This window comes from Glycine soja, chromosome 5 (genome assembly GCF_004193775.1).
Source record: "Glycine soja cultivar W05 chromosome 5, ASM419377v2, whole genome shotgun sequence".
NCBI lineage: Eukaryota > Viridiplantae > Streptophyta > Magnoliopsida > Fabales > Fabaceae > Glycine > Glycine soja.
The window spans coordinates 42,776,332-42,795,460 of record NC_041006.1 but is presented as its reverse complement, the minus strand read 5'-3'; the positions used below and the strand labels follow the sequence as shown (position 1 = coordinate 42,795,460).

At 31.3% G+C, this 19,129-nt stretch overlaps 2 protein-coding genes across 3 annotated transcripts; both read right to left on the bottom strand.

The window, feature by feature from the left end:
* Positions 1–872: 872 nt before the first annotated feature.
* Positions 873–18,609, bottom strand: LOC114413585 (transcription repressor OFP8-like). 2 transcript variants are annotated; one of them, XR_003666946.1, is made up of 2 exons: positions 17,518–18,609; positions 873–886 (listed from the first exon to the last, which is right to left on the bottom strand). XR_003666946.1 is itself a non-coding variant. In XM_028378054.1 (1 exon), exon 1 carries the CDS (start codon positions 18,461–18,463, stop codon positions 17,609–17,611), a length of 855 nt encoding a protein of 284 aa, XP_028233855.1. In that variant the 5' UTR covers positions 18,464–18,609; the 3' UTR covers positions 17,425–17,608. The 2 variants fall into 2 exon arrangements, 1 of the variants encoding a protein (XP_028233855.1); XM_028378054.1 differs by lacking the exon at positions 873–886 and having other exon boundaries at positions 17,425–18,609.
* Positions 9,460–10,550, bottom strand: LOC114413587. Its single transcript, XM_028378057.1, has one exon. It carries the CDS (start codon positions 10,340–10,342, stop codon positions 9,689–9,691), a length of 654 nt encoding a protein of 217 aa, XP_028233858.1. The 5' UTR covers positions 10,343–10,550; the 3' UTR covers positions 9,460–9,688.
* Positions 18,610–19,129: the final 520 nt, after the last annotated feature.

The following is a 19,129-nucleotide window of genomic DNA, read 5'->3' as shown; positions in this document are numbered from 1 at the left end:
TATATGCACCGGTGAGTGGTGACCATTCTAAAATCTCAAATCTCAAACCTGTAGATAGAACATCAGCATCAAGGGTTTTCTTTTCTGATGATATATATAGTCCAGGCAAGGACCAGCAGAAGTGTGCGGTGTGCCCTACTAATTATTGCTTGACCCATCAGATTTCATAATCACATCCCCTTCATTCCTCTGGCGCCCACAACCCAGCTTGATCTTCTTTTGACCTATCCTTTTATCAAATCATTATTCATCACTTCTACAATAACTTATAGAGGAATATATAGATCGACAAGCATTTAATGCAAAAGTTTAAGATAATGTTGCCATTTCTTCTCTTTTGGAATTCTTGAGCCTATGTACAATTTTTTTTTTATATAGAAAACAAATATCTAGTATTGGAGCTTATCTTGTTTGAGCCTATGTGTTCTTACCAATTTCTAGATGTTCCGAAGTACTCTAAACGATCTTCTCACGAACTACTCCTTTTGGTGTCTACCTGATCTCCTCCACGCTTGGTGGGAGTACTTGCAATAGGCTACCCACTCTTAAGTTAGAGTTTGTCCAGTTACGTATTGTATTATGTCATAACTCTTAATTACTTACCAAGTATCCCCTTTAATTTGCTTATATTACGGGTACGAAGAGAGGTTACCAACTCATTAACTCCTCCTCAACTCTGCTTGTCGATCTCTCTACTAAAGTGCACCAAATATAGAACAGGACTTATATACTAGGTTTTATTCCATAGTTTAATTTGTCTACTAAACATTAGGTTAAATTCAGCAATATCTGGTACATCGTTTAAGAAGAGAATCACGACCTATGTGCTTAACCTATATAAGATAATATTTCACGCAACATTTTATTAGAACAGTAACGAACTAATCTGGTTTATCTCGATTCACTCTTTAAACTAATCATTCCAACTCGATTTACTTAAAGTTGATTTCAAGAAAAAATAGTCTAATCCAATCAATCACAATGGTTATATATATATATATATATATATATATATATATATATATATATATATATATATATATATATATATATATATATATGTTTTTTAAAAAGAAAATTAAAAAAATATATTTTTTTATAAAAAATAAATTTGAATAAATTAAAAAATTATTAGTTAAATTGAATCTTCTACCATTCACACACCACAATACACATATTATCATAATTAAGCTAGAAACCTAGAACTATAATAATAAAGATTTGAAAATAATCTTGAATAAAATACTAAATAAAATAATGTTAAACAATATTATAAAATTTTAGACGAGGTCAAGTTTTACAATCAATTGTACTTTTTTTTACTCAAGTTGACCTGTGGGTTTAAACCTATTTTAAAAGCTCTAATATCTATATAACTTTACAAGAAGCGATAAATAATGACTAATCTTATTTTTTTAATATAATTTATTTCTTAAGTACTTTTTAGAAATTAAATCTTAGATCATTTAATTTAAGGATATAAATTACTTTCACTTGTGTCAGATTTTATTCGATTACATCTATTAGACGCATTGAGGCAAATTCAATTTTGACTTCATTTAAAAATCAAAACTACCCTATACGTTTTGGTATTAAGTTAGACTCAGACCGTATAGATCAGATATATCTAATTTTTGCGGCAGCTTGATTATTGCATACGGTTGATTAAAGTGACTGCCAACTTGTAACTAATATATACCTTTGGAATTTATTATATATAAAAGTTTAGTTTTAAATGTGATTAGTAGATTTCATCACCATTAACTAACTTTTTTTTTAACTAGCGTTAAAATTAATTGATTTTGTTCACATTTGACTTTGGAGGAGTATATCGGATAAATAATGTAAAAGTGTAAATACACATATGCATGACATAGAGGTTAAGTCTAATTGATTTGAATATTTTGGACTATATATCTCATGTTTTTCAGTCTCCGGCCATGCTAGTTTGAAGCTTCTAGCTTTTTAATTAGTTTATAAGTTTCAGTTAATCCATGAAAAATTAATTTCAATAATACTTCACTTAATTTTTTTATAAAAAAATAAATTTTAGTGTATTTTATACTAATTTGTTTCTTATAGATAGGAATGAAAGAAGTATTAATTACCCATTTTAATTTACATTTCTCTCACTTTTCATTCCATCTATCTTAGTTTGTTTAAAAGTTGTACGAAAGTATTAAATAAACAGAGTTTTTCTTAAATTTACAAACATAGCTGAATGAAAATTTCCATACGTTATAATAGACAAAGGACCATAGTCCTCCCTGGGAATTAATGAGAAATTTGCCCTACGGCAGTAATCTAGCTAGAATGCTACATGGTCCAGATCGCTATTCTGGAGTGCAAGTATACGCATGCATGGTGCACATATATATGCTCAAAAATATGGACCATGTGTTTTCAATATGTATATTTACTACCTTTAATATTTGTGGTCCAAAAAGATTTATTGTAATAATAACCGTATAATTGGGTATTCTATATCTTTCTGCAGGACCATATTTGCCATTAGTTTAATTAGATGAAGCAACGCATGACCACCGACAATGAGGATGACTAATTTTGGGCTTTTAGACTCACTGTTACTTCTTGCTTAAGTACCTAATTATTTTGCGGAGGAAGAGAAACATTTCAAGCTTAAACATCTGATCTCACCATGTGTATGTAGGACCAACCAAGGTAAGCCCTAATGTATCGCCGACTAAATACCAGATGCAAGATCATAGATCTTGCGCACGTATGATCTATTTAAGCTTTTTTTTTTTTTTTTTACAATCATCTTATTTAAGTTAGAAACTATAAATTTATCTAATTAATTTTTACGAGACAATGAAATCTGCAGATTTAATTGGCTTGCGCCAAAGTAACACTCCATAATAATTAAAAGAAAATGCTGAGAGTGATGGAAAATAAGGCGTCCATTATTTATTCTGCTTTAAAACGTTAAAAAGCTTTTATTAATTTTTCTATTTTGTTACCCGTACTTAAAATAATGTTAAGAAAACATAAATATAAGGATGTGTTTGGTTTGTATTTTTATTTTCTGTTTTCATTTCTTATTTTTTGAAAATTGTTTTCATTTTCAAAAGATTAAAATTCTGAAAACATGTTTGGTTTGATTTCTTATTTTCTGTTTTCATGAAATAAAAAATACTGGAAATTTATGATATATTGATTTCTTCTCTTTTTGTATTTTTATATTTATTTAAAATTACATTCATTATTACCGCAATTTCATTTTACCAAAATGAAGTTTTTGTTCTCGATTGAAAACACTCAAAACGAGAGTTTATTGTTTTCATTTTATGATTGTTTCCTATTTTCATTTTTAGTGAAAATATTTTCAGAAATCCAACCAAACACTTTTTTATCACCGTTTTCTGTTTTCAATGAAAATAAAAACAGAAAACAACCAAACCAAACACTCCCTAAAATTTTATTAAAAAATATTAATTGTATCAGAAATATATAACTTATTTATTTCTTTTTCTTTCTAACATCTATTTTCTTTGCTTATAATGAGAATAATGAGATTTGAATTTAAAACTTTGTACAAACTTACATCACTAATTAAACTAATCCTACTGAATTGCTGCCCTTGTGAGTCTCTTCTTTGTAACTTCCATATTCTTAAGAGTTTATCATAACAATATCTTTGGACAAAAAGAAAAGACTCGCCGATGCACATGGTATATATATATATATATATATATAAGAAAAGAAAATGTCATCTGAAATTGGTTTGATCATGTACAAGAAGAAAATGAGAGATGATGAGTGTCGAAATAGCGGTTTACAAATTGAAGACTGAAACATACGAACTGAGAATGAGAAGCTTTGGGACGTAAGGTTACTTTCATGGATGTGGCATACAGTGATTGCTTCATTTGAGATAGAGATCTGGCGGCTTAAGCAATTATTTATAGACACGAGCTTTGTTAATGTCTTGATTTCTTGTGGCAATAATATAATTAGGCCGTAAAGACAGGGTTGTTCTTCCAAATCACGGAAATTGTTTTCCTTTTAATCCATAATTGTATAAGTAAAATTATCCTTATAGTCACAAAGTCTTGTATCAATTAAAAATAAAAATCATGTATCATTAACAATATTTTTTCTTTTCAATCTCACTAAAGTGTCTTTTACAAAGATAAAACCATAAGCAAACAATATTTCGAATACAAAAATCCTAACGATGTTTCCAAACTTAAAGTCAGACTAGAAGTAAAGTTGAAAATTAAGGATGCGGTCCTGGCTGGTGGTTAGAGGAAGAGATATATATTTGCTAATCATCCTGTGCAAAACAGCTCAATGGAGAAGGTTAGGATATGATGGAAACGGCCACTTTATTACGTAGATGAAAAGGGCAAGTCATGCAGGCTGGAGTGGAGTGCGTGTGAGCGTGAGCATGACGACTCCTCAGAAGCTAGCATTAGTGAGGGGATCGCAAGAAGAAAGGGTAGCAAAAGAGAGGAGTACTATATGTGTATTTCAATGAGTTTATGTTTGAAGAATGCATATCCTCCTTATAACATTTTTTTACCTCAGAATAATTAATAATAAGCATTAAATCATGATTAAAAATAATAAATGGTTAATATCAAAATATTAAAAATTCAAATTAAATCTAATATAGCCACTAAATTTCTAAAAAATTTCACTAAACAAATAACATTTTAAAACATTCTAACAATCATTAATCCATCATCATGACTATCATTTTCACTTTTAAGACTGTAGTTGTTACTACCACCATCAAGAGTCGGAGGTGGTATCAATTAATGACAATAATGATGACAATAACAATCATAGTGATAGTTGCAATGACAATCATGGTGATAGCAACAACAACAACAATCATGACAACTAAGGTGTAATGATTGATAATAGTAGTGATAATGATAATTATTATGATGATGATTACAACGATGGCCATGGTAGTACCTCACAATGATAGTTATGATAATGGATTAATTAGAATATTTATATATTTGTTATTTAGTTAATTTTTTAAAGATTTTGATAATATATTATATTTTTATTTAAAATTTTAAATATTTTAATCTCAATCATTTATTATTTTTAATCTTAATTTAATATACAATTACTATTAATTATTCTCATATTCTTATATAAAATAGTAGTCTGAGAGTAAACATACTCTATTTTTAAATATTAATGTGTATAATTAAAAGTGAATATTTGAAACAGTTTGTATGGAATTATCTCTACTTTTATATCACAACATGTCAAAATTGAAGGCCTCCTATATGTTTACACCTTCAATCTAAAAGAAATAGTTAACACCACTACGTACTTTCATCACTTAAATGTAAGTTTTACTTTAAAATACTTTAATATATAAGTATTAAAAATAAATATGAATATAAAAGATAACTTAGAGTAAAAATATACAGAAAAATAAATACTTCACATCAAAGCATATTAATATTCACATAAAAATTTACTAGTATTTAATTTATCATATATATATATATATATATATATATATATATATATATATATATATTAAATATTTTACATAAAAACATACAAATATCGATGTTATTGTATAAAAATTACAAATTACCAATATTTTCAATATAAATTTATTTAGATTATTATTTTATTTTATTTTTATTTTCAGTTATAACTTTTTTTTTAAAAATAGTTAAAAAAATAAATTTCTTAAAATCAAAAGTTATAGTATAATATTATTGTTAGAATTTATTTAATATAATTATATAATAAATAAAATTTATAACCCATGTGATGCACGAGTCACTACATACTAGTGTGTATGTTGAAGAAAAGATTGATTTGATTAATAAAATGTTCTTTTTATAGTAAAAGTGTAAACTAAAATATAAAATTAAGTACATTTATTTAAAACATTTTACTTTTAAAATTTTATTTAATTGTTATAAAAATGATTTAAGAATTTACACTAATTAAAAAAATCAAGGAAAATAAAATCCCCTTTACTTGAATAACTAATTAAGGATAAAAAGATATTAATAAATTGATACAATAGCTTAAAACATATGTCACAAAATTATTAAAACAAATGACTACATGATAAACATGCATATAGAAGTTATCTTACTCTCTGTACCAAAAAAGAAGTTTTCTTACTCTAAACAATGATAACTCAAATTTATAACATAAGAATAAATTGCATATTTATTCCCTAACTTGTTATTAATATTGTAATTTTTTTATTCGATATAATTTGTTTTGCTTTTCCTCTGTTGTTTTCTTTTATTCATCCTTCTTTGAATCATATTGTTGACTTTATATTAGTTGAATTGGTAAAGTGGTACATAGCAATCCAATACTTGTGAGAATGATGTTTTATCTTATATATTTTTTGTTACTTTTGTGATCTGGTGTACTTGCCAAATATCAACACATCTTTCAATTGAGGAGGGTCATGCTAGGTTTACATGGACCACCACTTTCAACTTGTAATGTTCAATCATTAATTACACCAATCTTCTCTCCACATGCTCCGGATTCCAAACCAGAGATGTTACACTTAATTTCCACTTTGGTGAAACCTCTCTTTCTGTCTAACTCACCTTGAGGAGCCTTCAATTTATTATCACTCATAACAAAAAAAAAGAAACCTGTAAGGACTAGAGCAGGACAAAACAAAACAAAACAAACTAGCTACTACTGCAAATCAGTACCTGATATGCCAAACTAAATTAGATCTACAGTAAAAGTTAATTAATCAATTTGAAAAATCATGTGGTTTTCTCGCTACATGGTTTCACGTTATGACAAAATCACTGTCTATAACCTATATAATTCTAGCTATATGTAATGTGACAGATTTTGTTAAATCAATTACCTGCAATGAAGATAACATTTGAGAATTGAGTTCAGTTTTGAATTATGTCGACCCCATCATACATTCAATACTTATGTGTCTTCCGGTGTGTCTTAAATTTCTCATCATTTGATTCTGATTGCTTGTGTAATAAAGGTAGCCAGACAGGGAACTTTTCGACAGATGAAATGGAAGGAACAATTTATCATGCAGGCCTCATCTATGTTTTAATGTTAGTATTGTGTGTAGGAGCTAATAATGAGACCAAAATGGAAATGAGGGCGATTAGAACTAGCTAGAATAATATATGTTGCTAAAGAATAAAGATATATAAACATTCATATATATTAAGCATCTCATTATTAATAATAATAAGGAGATCTAGCTGACTGAGTAGGGTGCTTAAGTTATTATAAATTCTCTGTATTTGTGTTAGATATGCACCTCTATAGCATTTATTATTTTTCATCTCTTTATTCTTATCAGTTATCACATCATATTATTGTATCTATATTTTTCTTTGTAGATGTCCATGAAAGATTTTCCATTCCTAAGGAGTAAAGAGATGCCCCTTAGCTCTTCCATTTTGACAGAGACATCAGCTAAATAGTGGCCTCCTCATTTCCCTACTTCTCTGCTTGAAAGAGTAGACTTCATCCAACCAAGTGGAATTCAAAGTGACATTGACCCCATATTCTTGGAATGTCGGTGGATACCACCAGTGGACTCTTCTATACCCTATGAATATAAGGCCAGATGCACATACAATACAACACCCTCCTTTATATGCACAATTTCGTAAATCATTAATTTCCCATATTCTTGGCATTGATATGTCACTTAGATTCTTGACCCGGCTTTCCCTTCATTTTCTTGAACAATATGTAGTAGATACAATGGGATCCACTTTACGTAGTGGAGAACCTTTGAATCTGTACTTAAAAGTGTCATACTTTCTCAGACTATTGGACGTTTGTTCCAACCTCGAGTGAGTGTGTCTTTTCTTTTTCCTTTTGTTCAGTTCAATTGAACCATGTGACCATATCCAAAGCACATGCGTTGGTTCCTGCTATATTTATTAACATCATGGCCCAAGTGCAAGTAATCATCTCTCCATTTTAAGAGGGAGAATTGCCTTTAATCTATCTGTTGAGAATATTTTGTAATACTACTGAAAAACGAAAATACTTACTTGTAATCATTAGATTTAATTTCACGGCTGAGATTAGTTTGAGAGGTTTCAACACCAATTCATATTAATTCTTATACCATTGATATTGATAGATATAATATGTTTCTTTAATTTAATATTGTATTATTATTTAAATTCTCCATTTGGTTCCTATAATTATCTTCATTTTAAGTTTTAATACGAGAAAATTATAAATTTTAATCCTTATACAAATTTTTATAACAATTTATCACCATCAGAAAGTTTTTTGTAGCAGCTTCATACCCTAGGAAGTCTTTGGTGTTAGTGGCAAGAACTAGAACATTGGTAAACTTACATGTGTAGGAGTTAAAACTTACAATTTTTTCGTACAGAAACTAAAACTTAAAATAAAAACAGCTATAAGAATCAAGTAAATAGTTTAACCTTTGTTATTTTCAATGAATATTGTAAAATTTTAGAATTCATAATTTGATAATCAAACGGTTTCAAAAGTATATACACTGTCATTTTCACAAATTTCAATAACGTCTTGAAATATTTTAAATTAATATAAAATTTTATAATTATGATCTATAGGACAATAACTTTCATTCTAATAATAAATTTTAAAATACAATTACTATTAAAAGTTGTCCAGTAGTGTAAGAATTAAACACACATATATATAATGCCCTTTATATATACATTCTACCAAACATTACCTTAGTTAGTGCTCTTGGGCAATGAGTTCTCGGCTTAGATGTTTCTTGTCAGATTTTTTATACCTTCAGAACAGATCTGCCGTGTCCAAAAACAGCTAGGGCTTATTGGTATTGGGCCGAAATTGAAGTGAGCAAGGTATGACTGAATGGGTTAAGGCTCATTTTATTTTCTAGAGCAATTACTATTTATACATCTCCATCTTACTTATATACCCAGACCCTTTTGGATTTTCACTCTTAACACTTCTAATTTTTCTGAAATTTTACGTAATATCTAAACCTACCATTTTTAAAACCTTTCCCTTTTCTTCCTCCCGCGCTCTCCAGCTCACTCTTTACACATCCAACCCCATCTTCTTCCTCCTCATAAGCAGCTCACAAGGAGAAGCAATGGAAGAGTAATGAAAGACCAATGGGGTAAGGAGGAAGATGAAAGAAGAAAATTTTATAGAAGTGTATAATTACAATTAAAGTATATTTTAGAATACAATTTCAAAATAAATAATACCAATATTAACTAAAAAAATATATTATAAATATACAACTATTTAAAAATATTTTTTTAAAAGAATACAACTCAAACCCATTCTTGAAAATATAAAATCAACATAGGACCAAAGACGTTCATTAATTGTAACGGGACGTACCCCTACTGCAGTGCTATTGTGTTTAGATGTAAAAGAAATCGATCTTTATAATGGTGGAAAAGAAAGCCGAAGCCAAAGCCTTTTATGCCTTTCCGCAGATTGAGCTAATAAAAGTCTTCAATATTTCACCCTTAAGAAATACAGCAGTTTCTCAAACAAATAATGCATTCTGAATTTTAACATCCAAGTGCATGTCATATGGATCCTTCGATGATTGATCAACGAAATATATAGTTATTGAACAACAACAAAAAAATTTAAATTTTAGAAACACCAAAACATCCATGGACAGAAACATTGCAAGAACAAGACAGAGGCAAGCCTAAGACTAAGACCTGACTTTAATACTAGGAGTACGAGGTGTAACAACAGGCCTCACACCCAAAGGAGCACCAAAGAACTCAGAGTAGATTTCCATGAAGAATTTATCCACAATTTCAAGATAGACCGGGCAAGTGAGTCGAGAATAGTAATGAAGAACCTCTTCAATGTCCAGTGCATAATCCACATCGCTCATGTCCAGCATCTCCAGTTCTTTAAGCTTCTTTTCTGTCATGCAATTTCCATTTCCCTTCCTACCCTTTGTATGATCCAATTTCTGTTTCTCCCTATGATGGGTTAGGCCCATCTTGTTCTTGTTCTTTTTCTTGTCACATTCCTCACTTTTCTCAATCTGATCATGGCTTGCATTGTTCAAGCTAACGAAGCTTTCATTATTAAGTACCTCTTGGCCTTTCTTCTTGCTTCTTCGCCTTCCCTGCTTTTCCTTTTCTGAATCCCATTGCTTGGTGAAGTCACTGTAGAACTTCTCCAATTCCTCGTAGCATGGGTTATTATTAATGTCCAGAGAACAAGAGCATTGATTATGTGGAGGTGTTTTGGGAAGCTTTTGGTAACCAGGAGAGAAACAAGACTTGAAGTTCTCAAGAGCCCTTTGAAAGAACTTCTTGGTGGTGTTGGAAATGGAGCTTCCAAGCAGCATTGATGATAGATTTTATATATGCCGTGTACTTTGGTGTTGATAAGGGACACAGCAGAATGTACCTGCTGCTGTGTAAATGTGATCGATGTTCGGATATGAATGAAATGACCTTAGTGAAGATTTTTCTTTATACAGATGATATAAGGAGAGGAGCCATGAAAGATTCTTTAGCTTTTTTCTTTTGAATGATCGATGGCCTCGGCTTCCTTTGCTTTTTTGCTCTCTTTTGTCTTCACACGCTCCTTTGTTGCCCTTGTTTACTTTCTGCTTCCTAACGGGGCCCCACATCCTCCATAAGCCAAATGGAATTTTTAAAGCTTTGTTGCTTTTGCTTTTGATGAAAGGAGCGGGTGGTTGTTGACTTGTGTCTCTCTTGTTCTATATTTTATGGCTGCTTTTCTCCTAATCAGTAATCACTGATCACGTTGGTTGGCTAAATTCACTGTGCTGCAAGGTTTAATTAACTTTCCTGTATACCATCAAATTGAGTCTTTCTTCTTTTAGGAATACGAGTTTTAATTGTATTAAACACTGATAGGGAGAACTTTATTCCCTTTAGGCTATAGTGGTCTCGCCTATTTCAAATCCAAATAAAGACTGACTTAAAACAAGTTGATTGTTGCAAAAGTTTGATTACATCGTAAAGACGTTAGCCAATTTTTTTATTACTTTGGATTCTTTAGGATGTTTTAAGACTTGAATGAACTAGATCATAACTTTCTTACTCCCATTATCCACTTTATCCTAAGTAAAAATTTATTGAAAACTTATGACAAAATATATGTTCAAAAAATTCTAGAGTTGTGACAAAGGAAAAGACTTGTCTTACCTACTAACGGGGAGTGTAGAATAATGGGAAGACATTCTGACACTATTCCTTGAGACCTTCTGAGCGGAGCTAATTAGTACGAAAAACATCAGTATAAATTCACACGAATTTCAAATTACTTCATCACAGTATTTTATAATAATTCAGGTAAGAAAGAAAGTAAAATTTGTGTCTAATAAAGTTATACCATTTAAGATTCGTGTGAATTCGTTTATTTATCTTTCACACTGAATATCATTTTCCTATTATATATGGTTAGTTATAGGAAGTTTGTGATTCTAATTTTAAATATGTATGTATATATTTCTCATTAATTACTGTATTTGGAGGGGAAAAATCAATTCATATATGTATATATATATTCAAGCATTAAACAAATGTCGTATAAATGTTACTTGACATTATTAGTAGGGCATTTATATTATTTAGGATGTTACACACACATACATGCTATCGTAATGGTTTAGTTGAAGGATTTAGTTTTTAACTAGAAGTATACCCCTGCTCTTGCGCATTGAGAGATAATAAGAGATGGGTGAAGAGATATAAAAAAAGGACCCGTCTTGCATAAACAAATATGACAGTAGTAGGCAAGAGTTTCACATTGTTTAGAAAGCTTTCAAAGTGACTAGTAGAAGTGTGGAACCTAGTAGAAATTTGATTATTTATCTTTTTCTGTGTAATTTACTTTTTCTTTAAAAGACTATACAATTTACTTATAGCTTTGTAAAATATATATAGATTTGAATATATTATAGACAATCTAAATAATGAATTTTTTTATAGCTTGAAAGAATATAATTATAACTTATACCCTAAACATAACAAGATGTGCCAAAATTTAGAAACATCGACTCAAACATTACAAGGAAACAGAGGTACAACACAGCCCAAAAAGAACACCCACCAAGAATAACTTGGAAAATCTTGACAATATATTTAATGTGTGTTTGAATGGATGTTAATAAAATTAATAAATTAAATTTGATTAAAATTAATTTTAAGGTGACTAGATTTATATGTTATTAAAAATGATGGTGCAACTTTTTTCTCTAATCTCGGGTTTGGAACCTGCGTCTGGAAAAATGAAGAGGATGTTATGTTAGTCAACAGTCTATACTCGTGGCTATTTCTTAACGAATATATGATTGATTACAATCATTGTGGTCTCCGTCTAAACCTTTCATTTTTATTTTTGTTGATTTCCTTTCATTTCTTGGTACGTGTTCCCAATTACCCTAACGCCCCCGTTAATCGTTTTCCCTCCTCTATTTTATTTTTTCTATCTTCCTCCTTTTCTGGGTTTTGTCTAAAGAATAATATGCTGATGATGGCCGATGCTTATTTTGGCATGCTAACTCGTTGCTTTAATTAAATGCTGTAATTCTAAGTTTGATGTTATTGTGAATAAATTTTCTCGTGGTATTTCTATTACTATATTTCTAAAAGGTAAATGATAATAATTATTCTTAAAATATTCGTTAAGAAATTAAGAGAATAAATGTTTTTTTATTAAAATATGTAAATTATATTATTCATAATATCTTTAACGTTTTTTTTATGATTTTTATCATAAATATTTTTTCTTTTTAATTTTTTAACTAATGTCTTATAAATATAGTTACCCGGACCCTTTATGAAATTATACGTTTGCATATACAGTTCATTATGAGTAATGTTACCTGCACAACTTCAACATACATTCATAAATATATGCACTAGGTACATGAGTAGCTACTAGCTAGGCCTCAGTATTGTAGCAACAGTAACTTCAAGTCTTCGACATTCAAATAATACACATACATGGCACATGCACCATTTAATATACTAATTTTATAATTTATACTTGTACAACAAAACTATTTTTCGTAATTATATACAAATAGTAAAGCATAGTATATTAAAATACTATATATTTCATTATTGCTAACTCAACGATTTAACTAAGGTGGAACTCAATCTAATTTATTTCCATTTCAATTTTAAAAACATGAAACCTGTAGAGTGTGATGTGAAACGGAAAGCCTCTTACAGAGAGAGAGAGAGAGAGAGAGAGAGAGCAAAATATGGGTGCAGCGAAGCGAAGGTGCAGAGTTAGTTACTGGTTGGCAGTGCTCTTATTTAAGAAGCCAAAGGCAGTGTAGTTGTGGGTTTTTTCGTCAGTTCTCTTTTGTCATGTTGTAGAAGCAGAGTCAAGATACATATAATAAAGAATTATAGAATCGTGTCTGTCTGACCCTGACCAGTTTTTTTCTTCTTTTTTTTCTGCCCTCCAGAACCGGATTTGCTCAACAGGCAGAGGAAGCGACAACAACCCCCAAAACTTCAAAATTTTAAACTTCTCTCTCTCTTTTTTTTTTCTTTCATTAATAATTTAAACTCCTTAAAAATTATGTTTCGCCCCCAAAAAAGTCCCCTCCCAGCACCACCTATACACATTTCTATTTGGTACTCGGTGCTTAGAACATTGCTCAATTGTATCAACATTACATTACACGAGTACAACACTGATTGCTGAGCCTCTACACTCTAAATATATGAGGGACCACATCGTGTTTAAACCAAGAAAGTTTTACCTTTTCATTTTCCTGTAGTCCCTATAATATTTTGAATGAGAGTGAGGCTATCTATCTCTAAAGATTTTATGCGATTATGTTACATGTACAATTACTCTTTTAGTCAATCATGTGAGTGAAAAATAGCTCAGACGTACAATACATTGATGAAATTCAATTCTTAATATTTGACATTATTCTGTTGATAGTGAAGTATAAAAATAACTATCAAAAGTCACTGACATCCCTGAGGCAGTGAGCGGGAGCTGAGAGAATGGTTTGATTTAAAATACTATTTGATTTCTTAAAAGATGCTATCCTTAAAAAAAATTGATACATTGTCTAGTTAACGGTGGAAAGTAGTCCTTTTTAGTTACTGAAATTGTTCAGTAGAAAAGATATAGACACAATGCTCATGTGCTCTGGAAAATTCCGGCAACAGGAGAGAATTCGAACCCGTTAAAGGCATGTTATGAACGCCATACCCGTGAGTAAATTTATTTTTGAAATTTTTGTTTGTACTTAATCCAAAATAGTAAGATAAGAATATAGGAAGGACAGCGACAATGTTAAAGAAAGGTAGCCCAAAGGGAAGATAGGTATTTAACGACAAGGAGTATAGAAAGAGGTAGGGCAGCCCAATTATGTAGCGATGAGGCCCATGTTCAGAAACCGACACCCAATGCAGCTAATTAATTGGCCCTTTTTACGGCCAAAAATTAATTGCACATATTTGGTTGTGTGCATTGACAAGGAGATTTGGGGCTCACGAACCCAAAAAATGCGATCCTAATGAGAGTGGCAACCAAACCAAGACATAATGGATTCGCCACTAGAAGACATTCTATAATCTTCCTTCATTTGAGGCTATGCCCATTGCCACCCAAATGAATGTGACGTCCTAGGCTAGATTGCACCCTTTTCTAATTTTGTTTTCTTTCCTCTCATGTGTGACATGTCACATAACTATCATCGGGGGGTAATTGGGTGATGATACCATGCATTAAGTAGAGTAGGGATGCAGTCCCCACAACTAATCGAAAGATAGAAACGTTTTAGTTTTATATTCTTTCTGCAAACCCTCTTCACAGACTTTCTCATTCCATTCCATCGTGCCTTCTCTTTCATTTCAGTTTTTAAGCTGCACCCATTCATTTGACACCGACCTTACGCTCCCAAATTGATGTTTCAGCTTCAGATTACAGTATAATGGAATGCCAAGTGTACGCCTTCAACCTCTGACAAACACATGACCAATGCCTTTCCCTTTCTTCAATTCCTTTCTCTTTTTAAATATACTAGTTATATTTTCTTTTAAACTACTAGGAAATTAAATTACTTAGTAATCTTTTTAATTTAAAGTTTTGCTTTAGTTTTTGCTACCCTTGTTTGTTTTCCATTAGTATGTTGTACTAATTTGCTGCAGTCTATAGTCCAATAAGGACACAAACTTATCTTTGCTTGTCATTGATATATGTACATGATCAGTCCAAGATCCTACCTTGAGACAATTATTTTGAGATCTCTTCAATCTTCAAGTATATAGTGAAAGGCAAACGACATGATCTCCTCCGTCTGGGACAGTTTTTGATGTTAAGGGTGCATGTGTGTGTTTGTTCTGTCCTGTCTTGCTCGCTCATAACAATACATGCAATTTGGTTAATAATGCATTCATAGACATGAATTTGGTTAACAGTACAAACTTAAAATGTTTTTACCTAACAATTATATATTTTGTCTCTTGTGTACGTGTACCAACTGCATACAAGGCCAAAAAGTACTTATTTTCCCTTTTCTCATTTTTTATGAGAAATTATATTTGTATATTAATTCTGTAGAATTTTTCTTATAATTGATATAGAGATTAAAAAACAAAACATGAGATAAGATAGATTATATGATAGAGAAAGATAAAAAGAACAAAAAAAAACTATATAAAATATTATAAAAATTTATTGTAGAAATAATTATCCGTTTTGGCAGGATGCTTTGTATGACTTCTAAATTATGTTGTCTCAGCATGGTGACAAACTCATCACTAAATTATTGTACAAATGCTTTTTTTTCTTTGACCAAAGAGATGTATACCCATTTGAAAAGAATAATTCAATGAATCTTTTCAGCGGCTATTGGCTAATAATTGTTCGTATTAACCTGGAGTTACTCATGAAACAAGACACAAAAAATTGTTGTTCAGCAATATCTGCATCTTGATCTCCAAGTTGATAGTATTTCTTAATTAGAAACAGGTAAGTTTCAAATTAAATAAGAGATGGGGACATAAAAACATTTGCACCATGTGAATCCCCTTATGTTTCAGGAGAATTGTAGATTATTCTTGTAGAAATAAGGTCAACACTGTCACTGGCTTATTTTTCTTGTTTTTAGCTATCTAAAACAATCGTCTTGGTTAAAAACTTTCTAATTTTGTAAAAAATAAACCTTTTACTTTAATTATTCCTTAATCAATACTTTAATATTGGTGACGCGAAGAAAGAGAAACTCAAACCATTAAGAAAAATAAATGTTAGCAAATATTCCTTTTCTGATAGATAATACTTATCTTTAAATTTAACAAGATGCTATATTTTTTTTAAAATTTTTGACGAATTTAGCAAGATATTGTAGATGAAAATAATTCTGAATCTATCCTCGTCAAGTATTTTTTAAATAATCTTAATTATTCAATTAAAAATATTAAATATGTTTTTGTGTTTTTAAATGATTAAGTATATTTTCTCTCAATTTCAATACTTTTTATTATAAAATAATAAGTTTAGAATATCTAATTAATTAAGGAGTACTTATTATTTTATATGGAGTTACTCTTTGCTTTTATCTTGATAACTAATTAGAACTAGTCCTTTTTAATTATTACAATAGTTGTACGTGTTAGAATATCTTTTAGAATAGTGGTCACAAGTGCATAAAGTTGATCCATAGTAGTAGTATTTTGTTAACTTAATCCGATGCAGATCTTACTCACTCCATGAACTCTAAAGTCTCACCCCCATGTGGAAGTTTTCTAATGATAACCTCCTAATTCCAATGGAATGAGGATAGTATCTCTTCCTTTTCTGTGATTTTTATGGAGGGGGACTTTAGAAAATGAAAACAACAAGCTAGTCTTTTTGTATTCTTTTGGCGCATCCAGATGAAAAGAATTTGAAAAGGTCCAATTCAACAACACACACACACACGGGAGAGTAAGACAGCTTTGGTGCTTTCAACCACTTTCTTTCTTTCCCCCATTCAAATAAAAAGAAGCACCCCCATCCAACGACCCTTGCTTCCCCCATTTCCATTGAGTAATCTTTTCCATAAGCATAAATAAAGCTGGCACCCCCAATAACAAGACAAGTGCCCTTTTTTTTAGGTCTTTTCACAATCTTACCATCACCTTCCCAAACCAAGCCCCTTGTCAGTATATCCACACATACGAAAGAAAGACTCCATTCTTAAACAATAACAACTTCCAAAGTCTGGTGCATGATTAGCAGATAATCATATTTTACGGCTTTAAATATGTGATCACATGTTCAATTTATATATATATATATATATATATGAAATACTATCTGTCGCTTAAATAAACTTTAAATTTTAACATTTTGACAAATTAGTTTCTTAGTCAGATTATTCTCGTAGTTAGCTCAAATGATTAGATTCAATAGGAAAAATGAATACTATGAGAAAGGTTCAGTAATAAAATTGAGAAGCAGAAGATGGAATATCATATCATACATGCAAAGCAAGTTAGAAGGACTGAACTAATTAATTCCCTTAGGAACGAACTAATTAACATTAACACAAATAACAGAGAGAAAGAAGATAAGATAGTGGTTATTTTCTTTCTCCCTCTTATTTAATCTCTCTCTAATATCAAAACCAGTCAGAGAACAGAGCCTCCCAAATCTCGGTGAAGACATGGACAATGATCTTATGGTGGTGATGCGAATTCAGCGACAGAAAACACTGCAAGAGATTCTCCAAATCCGCGGGCGAAAAAATCTGCTTCTCGACTATCATTTCGAGCATCGAAGTCCTGAAATCACTGTAAGGGTCGCTGGAGCGCTTCACCACCGCGAACGTGTCCTTCACCTTCCCGTGCAGCGGCAGAACACCCATGTCGGAGCTCCGGTCATTTTCGCGGCGCCGGCATCGGCGCCGGGAGCGTGAGGAATCCGAGGAGAGGCTTTTGGAGGAGAAAAGGGTGTCGGTTTCGTCATCTTCGTCGCTGCTATACCACCAGTATCCACCAAAGTTGGTGTCTCTGGCGCATGAATTGAAAGGGAAAAACTCCCTTTTGTTCTGGGCACGTCTCTTCTTCTTCTTCTTCTTCTTCTTGGTCCTCGAGTTTTTCGTTGAAACCTTCTTTTTGTCGTCGTAACCGAAATCTTGTTCGTGGACTGTGTTGAGGGAAATGTTTGAGGAAGTGGGTGGGCACGGCATGACACCGAGGTTAAGGTTGAGGTTGTTGTTTTTGTTTTTGCTGCCGCCACCCAAGACAAAAGGTGATGACCACTCCGAGATTTTGCGCCTGGGAAGAGAATCCTTAAACGACAGGATGCAAGTGTTGTTGATGGTTTTGGGGGAGGGTTGTTCGACTTCGATGGGGTTGGGTGGTGCAAACACCGCTTTTTCCATTACATCGGTTAGGTTACGAGTCCTGCACGACCCGAATGAGGATCGGAACATGCGAGAGATTCGAAGTTTGAGACGGTTTTGGTTTTCCATGGCCAACAGTGAGTGATTGAGACGGTACTACTTACTACTGCAAAGAGTGAGAGGATTATGGGGAGAGACCAGGGAAGGGAGGTGATATAAATGCATGAGAAACCGCAACCAAAGGGAAGTCTTATTTCAAATCAAAGGAAAATTATTTTTAATAATAAAATGCACTGATGCAACTTTATGCTGTTTTTTCTCGTCCTCTTCTTTGTCCTCACTGCGGCACTGAGTGGATCAATGACTAATGAGAGAATTTTGGTTTAGTTTAATAAATACTTGCAACAGTTGTAATTGACCTTGGATCTTAACGTGGCCACCGGGTTTACGTTTACCTTTTTTTTTTTGGAAAAACAAAACTCACTAGTGTAACATATATAATGTACAGTATTATTAACCAGAGATAATTTTAATTAATTGGAATGGGATTGTTTGTGCTTGATTAATAATATCGAGTTTCAACATTAATTAAATATGTCATTGAAGACTAATAATTTTATTCAGCTTCAACAAAACTATTTTCAATGTGGTCTTAGGCTTGTGTGGCATAATAATTTTTTATTTGATGCGTTTAAATTACACTTACTTACAATCTCTTGTCAAATTAATTTCACTTGTTTCAACTACTTGAGGTGTAAGTGTGTAACTTATTACTGGGAGGCGTATATGAGAATT